The sequence below is a fragment of the Equus quagga genome, chromosome 1 (assembly GCF_021613505.1).
Source record: "Equus quagga isolate Etosha38 chromosome 1, UCLA_HA_Equagga_1.0, whole genome shotgun sequence".
Classification (NCBI taxonomy): Eukaryota; Metazoa; Chordata; class Mammalia; order Perissodactyla; family Equidae; genus Equus; species Equus quagga.
Genome location: NC_060267.1, coordinates 33,428,046 through 33,443,008, shown reverse-complemented (window position 1 = coordinate 33,443,008; position 14,963 = coordinate 33,428,046). Strand labels below are relative to the sequence as shown.

Here is a 14,963-nt window from a genome sequence, read left to right as displayed (position 1 = left end):
ACAGATGAATACAGGGAGAACTTGAACAAAGAATTAGAAAATACAAAAAAGAACCAATGAGAGCTGAAGAATACAGTAATGGAAAATTACAATACAATACAATAATGAAATAATGAGTGAATACAATAATGAAAAATTCACTAGTGGTAATCAACAGCAGAGTAGATGACACAGAAGAACAGATCAGCAATCTGGATGACAAAGTAGAGGAAATCACCCAAGCTGAACAGAAAAAATCAAAAGAAATTAAAAAGAATGAGGACAGTCTAAGGGACCTGAGAGACAACATCAAGTGCACTAACATTCTCCTTATAGGTGTCCCAGAAGGAGAAGAGAAAGACAAAGGGGCAGAGAACCTATCTGAAGAAATAATAGCTGAAAACATCCCTAACCTGGAGAAGGAAACAGACATCCAGGAACAGGAAGCACAGAGAGTCCCAAAAAAGATGAACCAAAAGAGGCCCACATCAAGACATGTTATAATTAAAATGTCAAGAATTAAAGATAAAGAAAGAATCCTAAAAGCTACAAGACAAAAGCAACAAGTTAGATACATAGAAAACCCCATAAGGCTATCCACTGACTTTCCAGCAGAAACCTTACAGGCTAGAAGGGAGTGGCATGATATATTCAAATTGTCGAAAGGAAAAAACCTACAACCAAGAATACTTTCCCCGGCAAGGTTATCATTCAGAATGGAAGGAGAGAAAAAGAGTTTTCCAGACAAGCAAACTCTAAAGGAGTTCATCACCACTAAAGTGGCTTCACAAGAAATATTAAAGGAACTTCTTTCAGTGGAAAAGAAAAGGCCACAAATAGAAATAAGAACATCATCAAAGATAAAATATCGCTGATAAAGGCAAATATACAGTAAAGACAGATCAACCACCTATAAAACTAGGATGAAGGCCCAAAGACAAAAGTACTAAAACCATCTATACCTATAAGAAGAAGGAAGGAACTAAATGCAAAAGTGTGCTATTTCATTGATCTCTGCCACATAGCTCAACTTGAAAATCCAGGTGTTATACTAAGATATGGATTGCAAAGAAGCAGTTTTCCCTGGATATTCTGAAATGTAAGGGTGACACGAGAACCACACTTCCGACTGACTGCAAAAAGCTGAGGCAAGAAGGTGTCAAGGACTGCTACACAATCCTCTTACACAGGGCCCAGGAGAACACCATGTGCAACTAGGAGCTCCTTCTCAATGGCAAAAATGGTGGGGACATCTGATACTGAAGATGATGATGACTATGATGAAGAAGGCAGAGAGAGGTGGAAGGAGGGGATTTAAGAAGAGAAAGTGATAATTCTAAAAGAAAGAAAACAAAGTTTGTTTTCATTATTTCCTTATAACATGAAAACTTGGGGAGAAATAGACCACAAGAATTACAGTCACAAAGAAATATCATAGAAGAGCTCTTTTCTGGATTTTTACAATGCTATTGGCAGCCAAAAGAAAGAACCTCCAACACAATGAGTGTTGATTAATACATGTGAGAGAAGATTGCCTCAGAATGTAAGAACACAGAAATAATGGACAAGGTCAGTCAGTTGTACAAATAACCCACAGGATTTTTGTGAATATGTAGGCAAAGAGATTTGAGCACAAGTGGCTTATATGGAGCATTAGAAAGGCACAATTAAAATATGACTTTAAGGAAAATAAAATCTGACCAATTATATTGAACCATGTTTGAAGAAAGGCTTTAATAGGAGAAGATGAGCATGTAGCCTAATTAAATGGAGAGTCAATGAGCAAGAATTGACCATTTCTCTCACCAATGCCTAGTGAAGATACAATGAATGAGTATTCCAGTCTTCTTGGAGGAATACCATATCCCTAAAAGGAATATATGTCATCTAGTTTCCTGAGACTCCTGCACACCAATCTTCTAATTATAACTTAGCTTTTGATATAGATTTTCCTTCAAGGAAAATGCACTAACTGACCCAACAATTTAGATCTATCTAGCAATTGAAAGTTTACACTATGGTTTATACATCAGTCATTCGTGAGTTCATTTAGTGTGAGTCAGTCCTCCTGTATGAACCCTTTTGAAATGCTAATAAAAAGAATTTTCTAGACTTATTTAAAAAAAAGAGCACATTCAAGTTCCTAGAGATTGCCCTCCTACCTCATCCCTCTTGGTAATATCTCCCTGTGGGGGGGCCCAACAAGAGTAGTCAGGGACCTCTCTATTTTGACATTCTTACATTGCAACAATAAAAATCTTTTCCAAAAAGAAAAACCTCACTAATTAGGGTTAATTAAAAGAAGTCTCTCTGAATTACTCATGTTATTTAAGACCTGTGGTTTAATTTTAATTACACAGGATAAGTGGGATGTACTAAGGTACTCCTAAATAATTTGCTTAGGTCTTTGGAAAAAAGCTTTAATGAATAGATAAGTTCTAATTATAAATAGCATAACAATTATTTATTTGTGAAAAAGAGCTTCAAACATAATTACAAGTTTTTTAAAACGGTGCTGTAGTCTTAAACATTCTGCCTTTACTCTCATACTCTGCTAATTTGCTTAACAAACTCTCCTTCATAAACAGTTTGACAGTAAACTTCAAGCCAGCCCCTCTGAACTTTTAAATAATGAAATCTGAAAAATGGGTTATAAGTATACATTTTTTTAACATGTGGATCAAGCTTCAATATACAAGAAAAATCAACATTATATTTCTATAATGTGAAGACAGTGCTGTTCAGAATTATGTGTTTGTGGCTTTTGTTGATAAAACCACATCTCTTTTTAAGTAAGAAAAAAGACACAAAAATACTAGTTCCCTACACAAAATTACAGAAGCACCATGCTCTCCCTGTAGCATCACGATGATACGGTGATATGTTAAGGTACAACGGAGCTTCAACAGGTGTTAAATTTAACATCAGCTAGCTATCCAAAACACTCTCAATTTAGGAACTGCAGGGCCTCCGAATGTGAACCTGGTCTGCTGGTCTGCGGGGCTCCTGCAAAGCTGGCATTTTCACTCCGAAGGAATAGCCCACAGCCTCTCAGGTTGAAACTCCGTTCTGAAAAGCCGGCCGAGTAAACTGATGGCTCCAGGCTTCTCCTGCCTGTCCTGGGGCCTGTGCTGGTGGCACAGCAGCTAGGCTCTCTGACACCTTCTCTGTTGACTCATTTGTGAGTCATCGAATTTTTAGCAGAGACATCACGTTGCACTTCTGTTGCTGGGAGCCTGAGACATTCTGGAAGAAACAATGTATGCGTTTTCAGGGCTGATTCAGACCTGTGTGCGCCCCCGGCAGGATAGCCACGTGCAGGCATCTGTGTTTCAGTTCAGACCCTCCAGGGCTCTCAGGCTGACTTTATGTAACAGACACAACGCTGCCATTTAAAGCTGCAGACACTTCTCTTGCCATGGTTCCTTAACAAACAATTACTCTCAAACTCATTCCTAAAATGACGCTTTTTTCTTTCTTTTCCTTATCCTCTTACCACCGAGGTAGAGTAAAACTCAAGGAAATTTGGGGGTCTTCTTTGAGAATCTGGTATCCCCCCCAAAAGAAAAATTCCACAGAATTGTCAAGTATATTTCAGCAAAGTTTCATGATTCCTAGACTATTTCTGTTTAACGTATATGGATGCACAACGACTGATGGTTCTCAACAGGAAGAGAGTGTGGCCCCCAGGGGGCATGTGGCAATTTCCAGAAACACTTTTAGCAGCCACAACTGGCGGCGGGAGGGGGAACTGCTGATATCTGGTGAGTAGAGTTCATGGATGTTGCTCAACAATGCAAAGGAGAACCCCACAACAAAGAGTCATCTGTCCCAGTCTATCAGTCTTGGCTGAGGTTGAGAAACCACAGCAAAGACAAAAGACACTCCCTCGAAATATCACACCACATTCCATATAAATATGGTAATTAAAATGAGTGGTGTTATTCCAAAAAAACCCCTTCAAAGAGCCATTTGAAAAGATGCAGCCTTTAAGGAAAAGACGCTAATGACTGTCAGCTTCCCAGCTGGGCTTGACACAGTTCCAATGTTTACACGGTCCCTGTGGATGCTGTACATTTGTAAGATTGCAAATAATAGGCTCCTTTTGCAGAATAAATACAGCAATTTGGGTCTTAATGGGAGTTCTGACACATAGCGCCTCATTTCAGCAGCCCCATGCATTAACCTTTGAAGCTTCAAAAATGGAAGGCAACATTTTGATAAAGGTTTCTAAATTACAGGAAAAATATTAACGGGATATTAAATAGACAACATAGGGAAAATTAGAAAAGAAAATAATTAGCATGGTCACAGTGAATTCAGTGTTACTGGAACCCAGATCGGAGGTGAGATACCATTCTGTTTGGGGAAATTGATTTCATTTTTAACAGGCTGAACTCAAACTGCTCCTTTGTTTTCTTTTTTAGACAGAAACATAATTATTGCTAGGTGGTAAACGGCCTATAAAATGAGAAGCCATATTGTTAGCTTGACTGTTCCATATTCTCAGTTTTATTTACTTTCAAGCTAGGGATTTTGGAGAGAAAAAAAATGAAATCTAGTGTCTCTAGTTGCACGTGTCCCTGAGATGACAGATGAGATCCAGTCATAAACTTCTATAGCAAACGCAGACCCACCTGTGTTATACGCAAAGTATTCCTAGTAACAATTACTTAAAAAATTACTTAGAAAAGTGCTCTTTCTCACCTTTAGAGGTGAATAAAGAAGTTGTATTTCAGAATAAGAAGGAAAAAATCTATCAAGTCTAACTAAAAGCTTAATTAACACAAAAAGTGAACTCCACCACAGATTTATACCTTATTTATATTCTCTGTGCTACTCCATAAACCTTCATACTCTATAATCTCCCACTCAGCTCTGCCCAGAATCATCAATAGCTTCACCAAATAAGATGTAGCCAGAAGGAGATGAGCACAGAGATTTAATTCAATTGCACGATTTGAAGCTCTGATACGATGCCATTTTAATAGAAATAATTTACATTTTTAGCCTTCTAACATCTTTTATTCAAAGAGTTTCCTTTTATCTGATTGTATTTTAACCTTATGACATGCAGGTGAGGGATGGAGGGCAAACATCCTTGTCCCATTATACGGGTGTGAAAACTGAGCCTCAGGAAAGCTCTCTGACTTGTCCAGGGTCACGCAAGTTATGGTGGTTCTAGAAGCAGAGCTCTCTTGTCCTACACCATGCTGAAGAAGTCACACAGAATATTATAAAAATAAACCTTGAGAAAGAGAACAGCAGCCCCTCACATCCAACAGTTGGCCTGGTTTTCTCAGCCAGGGCTTGCTGTTGCTAAGAGCCGTCCCAGCATTCACAGCTAGGCCATGGTGTTCTCCTGCTGAACGTGAACAATTTCACAAAACATCGACATCAGGCAAAGCCACTCCACGACTAGGATGGATCGAGACAAAACAATATGACTCCATAATCATGTCTGAACACCAACAAAATACGAACCTTGTCCAAGCCACAAAAATGACTAAGTATCCCTCTCGCCTAGCTAATACGAGCAGCTATTGCTTCTTTAGCAATTACAGCTTTCTCCTGGCTCTGGTCTGCCCTGACCAGAGATAAAATTAACTAAGATATCTCCTCTTCCTGACAGCATTCCTATCCACAGCAAAGCCCCAGTTCCTTAAATCCTCCCCAAAATCACCTCACACAAGCCCAAATCCTGTAATGGGTTCTTCCTAACACCCTCTTACGGAGATGCCCCATGGTTCCCCATAGTGTGTGTTCAATGAGTAACAGACCCCACTTGTTCAAGTCCAGATGTGTTGCTGGTGGTCTTTGGCTGGAGGCATTGACAAGCTTATAAGGAGAACCAAAGCAACCAGGATTCCTGCTTAGCTTTTTAACCATGGCTACTGACAGCATTTTCCTAAATCCTAGGCAAGTAGGAACCCAACACTCCTGGGGCAGCCATTTGAAAACTAAGGAGAGAAGAGTCACACACAGTTATAAAATTGAATTATATATAGAAGATCCCATTGATCTAACAAGGCTAATTCTATGTTAGGGACATGTTGGCACAAATTAAAGTTCTTATTGGGTCAATGACCTGATATTTCAGCTTATTTCTTTTGGAAACCTGACAGATGGAGAGAGGAGTCACACAGGATGGAATCAGGTCCAGAAATTCTGATTTGATTCACACCCCACATCAATATCCTCATAAAACACAAAGCTGTGTACCAACGTGAAGACAGCAGTCATTTTAATTAAACTTTCCAACTCTTTCTACCAAAGTGCAGACTTCTGGACGATGCAGTAATAGTACCTACCAATTCCAAAAGGGATTGCTAAATTCTTAAGAAAACTGAATTATAGACTGTGTCTATTTTACATCAAATTATCTGGCTAAATTACTAAAAAAAGAGAAAAAAATCCAACCCCTCATGCAGGTCTTATCAGCAGCACATCAAATCGTCCCAAATTTCTGAATTTTTGATTGAATTAAGTCATGTCATTATAAAGCCATCTTCTTTACAAATGATGACAAAATGAGCAGCGTGACGATAACAAATACTTTAATGAAAACTGGCTTTAAAATAAGATTGAGATGTTTTTTGAGTAGCATACTTTAGAAGATCAGAAAAATCTATCTAGTTGCTTGATGCTTCAATCTCTCCCCATAAGTAGAATTCAAATTATTTTGCTTGAAAAAGATTGTCCTGTTATCCTATGTCAAATCATACCATAATTCCATTTCTCCTTCCTAGTTTCTATGTACTTCTAAAAACTAAACCTAGACCCAACGTATCTTTCAGATGCCAGTTGCCTTCAGTGCTCTATCATAAACAGCCTCCAAGCTGCTAGAAATTTCCCTAAACACCCATTATTTAACATCTTCAAATGATCTAAGCCATATCATCTTTAACCTTTCATCTTTGATCTTGAGCCTCTTACAGCATCTCTCTCAGAGTCCCTAGTCTTCAAATTTCCTATTAACTTTTCAATTTATCCATAGAAGATATAAACAATATGTTTGATATTTGTTGGGGAACAAACAATTCTACTCACCACATTTTTTCCTTCATTTTGGGCATCTCGATAATCAGGATTAAGCTAAAAAAACAAAACAAAACTTGTTTTAAATTGCTACTAAAAATGCACGTTAACAAGACCAATGATCTTTAATTCAGTTCACTATTGTACACTTAATTAAGTTTAACATAAAAAGAAGCTAACAAAATACTATTAGTAAATATTACAATTTAAAACATTATCTTCAAACCCTAGTTGCAGGAGACAGTGGCTAAAATGCCATGTTTATGGCCTTTGTTTATATCAGAACAGTTGACATCTTCAAATAAGTGAGAGCTGACAATCTCATCTCCTCTGAGGAAGCATTCAAGACAGTTCATCATTTTGCCAGCCACAAAATCTGCCGTTGTCCAATAACTCAGACACCAATTTTAAAAAGCAGACCAAGGGAAAGTTTTAACAGTCATTCTAGATCATGCTCCACATGCTATACACACAAGAAAAGAAAATCGAGCCAAAGAGAAGCTATGTATCAGATATATATCAGATATATATCAGATATGTTGGCTAATGCATAGGACCATTGAAACAAACAAACAAGAACACATATCTTTGGACTCAGATTGTGGAGTTTAGGGGTCATTCTGATGAGAAAGATGAGTTCTGGACATGCCAAGTGTGGGCCTCATGCATTTCCAGTTGGTTAGAATCCATAATTCCTGACTCCCATATGATGACACAGTCTCAAAAGGATGTCTCTGTCATATTGAAATAACTAGTTCATAATTTGCAAAATGACAGACTCATATGGTGTTTTTCTCAAAATACCAAGCTGTCCAATTGAATTTAATCATTTTAGTGTGAATCAGTTAGTGTATACAACAAGCAAGCCCACATAGTCAAAGTCACCATTTAAAATGTAAGGTCTGGGGCCAGCCCCAATGGCCTAGTGGTTAAGCTCAGCGTGCTCCACTTTGGAGGACCAGGTTTGGTTCCTGGGCACAGACCTACACTGCTCTATTAGTGGCCCTGCTGTACTGGTGGCCCACATACTAAACAACTGAGGAAGACTGGCAGGGATGTTAGCTCAGGGCAATTCTTCCCCAGCAAAAAAATTAAAATGTAAGGTTGGGAGTCTTTTTCAAAATGACAAAATTGGCTAGTAGCTCTGAGGAATGCCCTTCCCAGCTGATCACTAAATGTCAATGAAGGTGCAGAAAAAGATCAAAAGCAATACAAAATTTTTAAAAACCTCTCAATCTCATGAAAACTGAGGCTGAAAACAACCTAAACCCTAAATCTTCACTGAATCGATAGTAATTCTAAAGCAGACAGTGCTGGGGAAGAGGCAGATGACTCCCCAGTTTTGATCTCATGGCATACCTCAACCTGACTTCAAGCTAGTGGCCATGTGAACACAGTTAAGAAGATACTGCTGTGGTTCCCACTATTTGTCCACTGAGACCCAGAGTATTGACCAACCAAAAACATATACAGAAGTGTTTTTCGAAGCCGCCTTGATGACATAGTGGTTAATGTTCAGCACGCTCCGCTTCGGCGGCCCAAGTTTGGTTCCCAGGCTTGGAGCTACACCACTCGTCTGTCAGGAGCCATGCTGTGGCAGCAGCCCACACAAAAGAACCAGAAGAACTCACAACTATACACAACTATGTACTGGGGCTTTGGAGGAGAAAAAGGAAAAAAAATAGAGGAAGACTGGCAAGAGAGGTTAGCATAGGGTGAATCTTCCAGAAAAAAAAAAGAAGAGTTTTTCTATTGCTGAGAAGCTGCTGTTAGACGGAGCAAATTGCTTCCCTAGTCCTCCCATCCACTGTCCCATGACTTACCTCTTTCTTCTCATGACCAAACAGATACCACAAAGCTCAGAAAACAAACGTGCACAAAGCAGAAGGGGCAGATAAAGGTGGAGGGCTTTCTGAGAAGCACTGTGTGATGAAAGAGCAGAGAAGAGAAAGAACTGTGGCTGCTGAGTGCTGGAATTTCACTGCATAATAACAGAGAAACAGCAAAGGGGTAGGAGAAGGAAGCAGCTGCAATAGAGCCCAGGTACGTAAAGTCGACTCCGCTAGAACTGGGAACTACACTGGGAAGGTGCCCTTCAGGCCACCCTGCTGCGGGAGATGAAGAAAGAGGAATGAGAATTAAAAAATGGAATAAAAGAATCATCCTCTCAACCCATCTTGTAATGCACAGAGCTCAGCCATCTGAGGATAATAAGGAAGGAAGGAAAAAACAACATGGGACTGATTAAAAAGTATGTCAGAAGAAGGTGAAATTCTTTCTTAGAGTCTTCCTGAATATTTTCTATGATATGACGCAAAATAAATTTCCAGGAAATGGTTTGGTATATTCAAGAAAGTACAAGTAAACATTACCTCTATGTAAACAGAATAAAATGAACTGGAGCTAAAAATAAAATATAAGAATAATAATATGAATGATAATATAAAAACATAATGAATTATAAAAAAAGTTAAAGAGGGTTTCACTAAAAATGAAAATATAAATACAAAATTAAAGTCCCTTTTGGCAGCAATAAAAAGCAGAGTGATGCTATAGGATATGGGTGATGCAAAGGGTGAGCTATCCCTCACTTGAGAGAAAAGGTATAAAGAAATGAAAATTAGGAAAAAGGAAATAGTTCCGGAGGAGCAGAGAAGGGTGTATCAACTAATGGGTGACCAGTGTACTCAAAAGGAAGAGAAAATATGCGTGGAACACGAGCAATAATCAAAAATAATAGAAAATAAAGCTTTCCTCAGCTGAAGAAAGAACTATGTATGCAGAGGTTACTGCATTCTAAAAATATCAACTCAGACAGACTGACACATTCATTTGAGGATGATGGGGATGACCAGTGGGGGATGGAAACAATGATAGGAACATAAAATAGAGCCAGAAATTAGGCTTAGACAAAAATGGTTATCATGTAACAGGAGAATGGACAAACCAAAACATGGTCTATTCAAACAATGGAGTAATAAACATGGTGAGCTACAGATATACACAACAAGGATGAATCTCAAAAATATATACAATGGAATATTATTCAGCCATAAAAAAGAAGGAAATTCTCCCATTTGTGACAACATGAACAGACCTTTAGGGCATTATGCTAAGCAAAATAAATCAGACAAAGACAAATACTGCATGACCTCACTTACATCTGGAATCTAAGAAAATCTAAGCTCATAGATACAGAGAACACACGGGTGTTTGCCAGAGGCGGGGGGGGGGGGGGGGGGGGGGGGCGAAATGGGTTAACGTGGTTGAAAGGTACAAACTTCCAGCTATAAGGGAACAAGTCCTGGGGATGTAATGTACAGCCTGGTGACTATAGCTAACAATACCATATTGCATATTTGAAAGTTGCTAAGAAAGTAGACCTTAAAAGTTCTCATCACAAGAAAAAAAATTTATAATTATGCATGGTGTTGGATGTTATCTAGACTTACTGTGATAATCATTTCACAATAGATAGATCATATATCGAGTCATGACGTTGTACACCTAAAACTAACAGAACATGGTATGTCAATTACACGGCAATTAAAAATATATACATACTATAAGTAGAAGAAGCCAGACACCGCATGATTCCCTTTATATGAAATCTAAGAACAGACAAAGCTAAACTATAGTTAAACAAATAAGAAAGTGAGTGGTGGTGTCAGGGAGGGGAGTAGACAGAAGGAAGAACTCAGTCCAAGTGTCACATGACAGCGGTCTTCCATTTATTTTTTTTTGCAGGGAGTCACTCCAAGCTAACACCTATTGCCAATCTTCCTCTTTCATTTCTTGTTCCTCCCCAAAGCTCCAGCACATGGTTGTATATCCTTAGTTCTCAGTCCTACTAGTTCATCTATGTGAGCCGCCACAGCATGGCAACCGACATACAGGTGGCGTGGTTCCGCGACTGGGAAACAAACGTGGGCCCACAGAGTAGTAAGAGTGCCAAACTTTAACCACGAGGCTATCAGGACTGGCTCAACAGCAGTCTGTCAGTTTTTAGAAATGACATACAAGGGAGAGAGAAAATAGGAATACAATTACAAATTGCCTATTAGTGTGAAGCCCACACTTGGGGAGATTTCAGGCTGAACTTTCGTTTTCTATGGAGATATAAACCTCAGGCTCCTGAAATTCCCTTGAATTATGAATAAAATAATTAGTTCCAAAACAGGAATATTCTTGCTTTTGAAATCCAAGAGTGAAAACTAAAAAGCCAAAAGATAGTGAATTAACCAAATTCCTGTCTACTAATTAATCAAACTCAAAAGACACACATTTACTTAGTAGTAATGAAAGTTCTAGTACAGTGCCTAGTAGGGGTTTCTTCAGCTATTTTAGTCAAATATCACTGTTTTATATTTTTTAATTTGTTTTCTGTTTAAAGAATCCAGATTTTCTTTTAAATTAAAAAAAAGTCCAGGGACCAGCCCAGTGGCACAGCGGTTAAGTTCGCACGTTCTGCTTCTGCAGCCCAGGATTCACCGGTTCGGATCCCAGTGCAGACATGGCACCGCTTGGCAAGCCATCCTGTGGCAGGTGTCCCACATATAAAGTAGAGGAAGATGGGCATGGATGTTAGCTCAGGGCCAGTCTTCCTCAGCAAAAAGAGGAGGACTGGCAGCAGTTAGCTCAGGGCTAATCTTCAAAAAAAATCCACACTAAAATTATAACTAAATTACATCCAAAAGATATGCCACATGTTTAACCAAGGTTATACCTTATGGTCAAAGTTTTCATTCAATAAGCGTTAGAATAGTTGATCATGGACACTGTAAAGCAAATTCATGCTGGAAACTACAATATATCCATAACCAAAATGTGTACCAAAACAGAAATTAATGTATCTAGGTCAAACACAAAATCATTTATGCCCTCTGAAATGTCAATCATGTTCCACCCCAAAGACAATGTTACTTTCTGAAATTCAGTCTTCACATATCTCACCCACTTAGGATCACCCAGCTCAGTCCCGGAGGGACATCTGGGGAACTGGATTTAGACTCTGCTCTGTAAGGAAATACCATGGGTCTTAGGAAAGGTCACCTAACCCCCATGGAACTAAAGGCCTTCCTCTGTAAAATGAGAAAAGTCTAGAAAGAAAGCCTAATCATACTAATTATACGTCATTAAAGTTTACATATTCACGTGTTTGGCAACAATGCTAAAGATGGTGCTGATCAGTCAGAGTTGCCTCATCTTGCATCTCCCGCAATGTGGTTTTGTTTAATAATTAATATAGAGTTATTTCTTCAGTAAATTCATTAAAGTGATAATAATAATGAGAAGGAGGAAGCAACGGAGGGAGGAAAAAAGACAGGAAGGAGGAGAAGACACTCAAATCTATGGCTATATAAAATTCGCCAATGTTAACTAAAATCTAAATAAATATACGCTTTCATATATGGGTCAATTATACCGCCACTCTCTTTCTCTAAATATAATAATGGCAGTAATTATTAAAGTAATTTGACCAAAGATGACCCAAAAAATATATTATTTCTAAAGAAGGGGGGAAAAAAAAGACATGGTCATACGGAGACTCCTGAATCTGTCAGGACTTAAAAGGAAATATTTCCTTACGTGAAAAAAAAGATTATAAATCTAGCATTGGAGAGAGAGACCTAATATGCTATTCAATCATTTATTCAATAAATAATAATAGAGCATCTATAATGGGCAAAGCACTGTGGCATATGGTATTTTAGCAAAGACAAAGAGTATATGGTCCCTGACCACAAGACTGTACCATCTAGGAGGGGGGAAAAGGACATAAATACAGTTAGTTGTAATACAAAATAGAATGTGACAAGAGACATAAGACAGGAATGAATAATTTATAAACAATATAGGTCAGAGAAGGGGGGATCTGTGGTGGGCAAATTTATTCAACAATTATTCATGGAGAAGGTAGCATTTGAGATGAGCCTTGAAGGATGGGTAGAATTATAACTGGCAGAGAAGGAAAGAGGGAGTAAGAAGACAGGCAGTGAGGGGGGGAAGTGAATGCCATATAGGTGAGAAAATGAGACTTGTTGTGAGAAGACAGTAAATGTCACTTATAGAATACTTTTTCTAAGCCTTCAAAGGTTAATTCATTTCCCCTCACAAGGATTCTGTTAGAAGGGATTCTTAACCCTACTTTACATATGGGGCATGTGAAGCGCATCAAATGAAGTACTCTGGGCAAAGTCCCATCGCTGGTGAGCAGCAGGGTTATTCAGATGCACAGCTCTGACGGTTCCAAAGCCACACCTTTTAGTTACCACAGCATATGACTTCCCTCCTGCCTCCATAAAGAGGAGTGGTGTCACCCAAGGAAAGAAGGCCAGCCCAGACCAACGGAGCCTTTAAACTCCAGGCTAACAGGTCTACATCTTCAGAAAGATCTTGAATATCCTTGGGAAAACATTTGCAGAAACAAGACATTAAAAGTCCTCCCTCGGCCCTGGTGAGCAGGAGATGGAGACAGAGCCTGAAAGAGGCCAAGTAACCAAGTACGGTGGTTCAAGTGTGAGGTGGCAGAGACCCAACAAAGATGAGAACGCTGAAACGGAAAGGAGACCACGATGCAGAAGGTTCTACAGAGACAGTAGAATCTGAATATGTAAACGGAGAGGGAAAAATACATTTATGATGACTCTCAAGGTTTTAACCCTAAACTAAGAAAAGTCACTATTTTGTGGGGAAATAATTCAATCTTAGAAATATTTATTGAGCTTGAATGGCAGTGGGATATCTGAGACCAAATTCATGGTCCACTGGAGTGAGTGACAGAGTATAAAGAGCAAACACCCACTACTAACCTTTGAAGGGAGTTCTTATTTAAATGTCCAAAGAGGACTAGAAAGAGGTCAGAGAAAGAATGTGACAAGTCAGGACAGAAAAGTGGCAGAGAGACAGAGAAAGAGAGTAATATCATAAACACCCAGGCCGTGAAAGTCATGACTGTACCACAACCTAATGAAAGACAATAGCAACTTTCCATCTAACATGACAGCAAGGAGCAGACCGAAAGCTTCTAAGTCCACAATACATGTTCATTTTCTTAAAAGAAAATGTTGCATTTTTAATAATGAAATGTGTAACATTAAACTCATGAAATCATCATGTGTGTATTTTATTTTTTTTTTTTAAAGATTTTATTTTTTCCTTTTTCTCCCCAAAGCCCCCCGGTACATAGCCGCACACTCTTCGATGTGCGTCCCCCTAGTTGTGGCATGCGGGACGCTGCCTCAGCGTGGCTTGATGAGCAGTGCCATGTCCGCGCCCAGGATTCGAACCAACGAAACACTGGGCCGCCTGCAGCGGAGCGCGCGAACTTAACCGCTCGGCCACGGGGCCAGCCCCGATCATGTGTGTACTTTTAAGTGATTATATATGTATGTTCCTCTTTCCAATGACTGGCATTTCAGAGACAATCTATAATTCTGACTAATGAGTCTAGAAAAGAAAAGAAGGAAAAAATAACCTTTACTGCATGTTTATTTGTGCCAGCCACAATTTCTATTTTGTTATATAATATTTACATATGTGTGTGTGTATAGAGTCTGGTATGTATGTTCTATTTTATTTATATATATATATATATATGTATATATATATACACATATACATACATACAAACCCTGACCTTTTCACATACTGTGGCTGATACATTTGACAGAAAACTAAAAATAGAGATATTCGAAACTACAGCCCTAATAGTCCTAAGATTCTACGCTAATGTACAGGTTCCTGAATACTAAGTTTTTAACTAATTAATTAAATGCAAGGCTACTGTGTAGTTAGGAAATAAGTGTTTACTGCCATCTGGTGGAAGTCTGGCCTATCTACAAACAAATGAGAGCTGTCTTAAAAAGGGCAATATAAAATCTTTGACAAATAAAATTATTTCGCACTATTCTATCTCGCTTTGGAAAGGATCATCAAAAGTTATT

The 14,963-nt window shown here is 38.7% G+C and overlaps 1 protein-coding gene across 2 annotated transcripts in view; it reads right to left on the bottom strand.

Annotated features, from left to right (window-relative positions):
- Window positions 1–14,963, bottom strand: part of ITPR2 (inositol 1,4,5-trisphosphate receptor type 2) — a 467,499-nt gene that overhangs the window by 343,154 nt on the left and 109,382 nt on the right. For both annotated transcript variants that reach the window (XM_046685544.1, XM_046685537.1), the window contains exon 10: window positions 7,030–7,074. In XM_046685544.1, coding sequence (XP_046541500.1) covers window positions 7,030–7,074 — 45 coding nt within the window. The remainder of the gene's footprint in view (window positions 1–7,029; window positions 7,075–14,963) is intronic.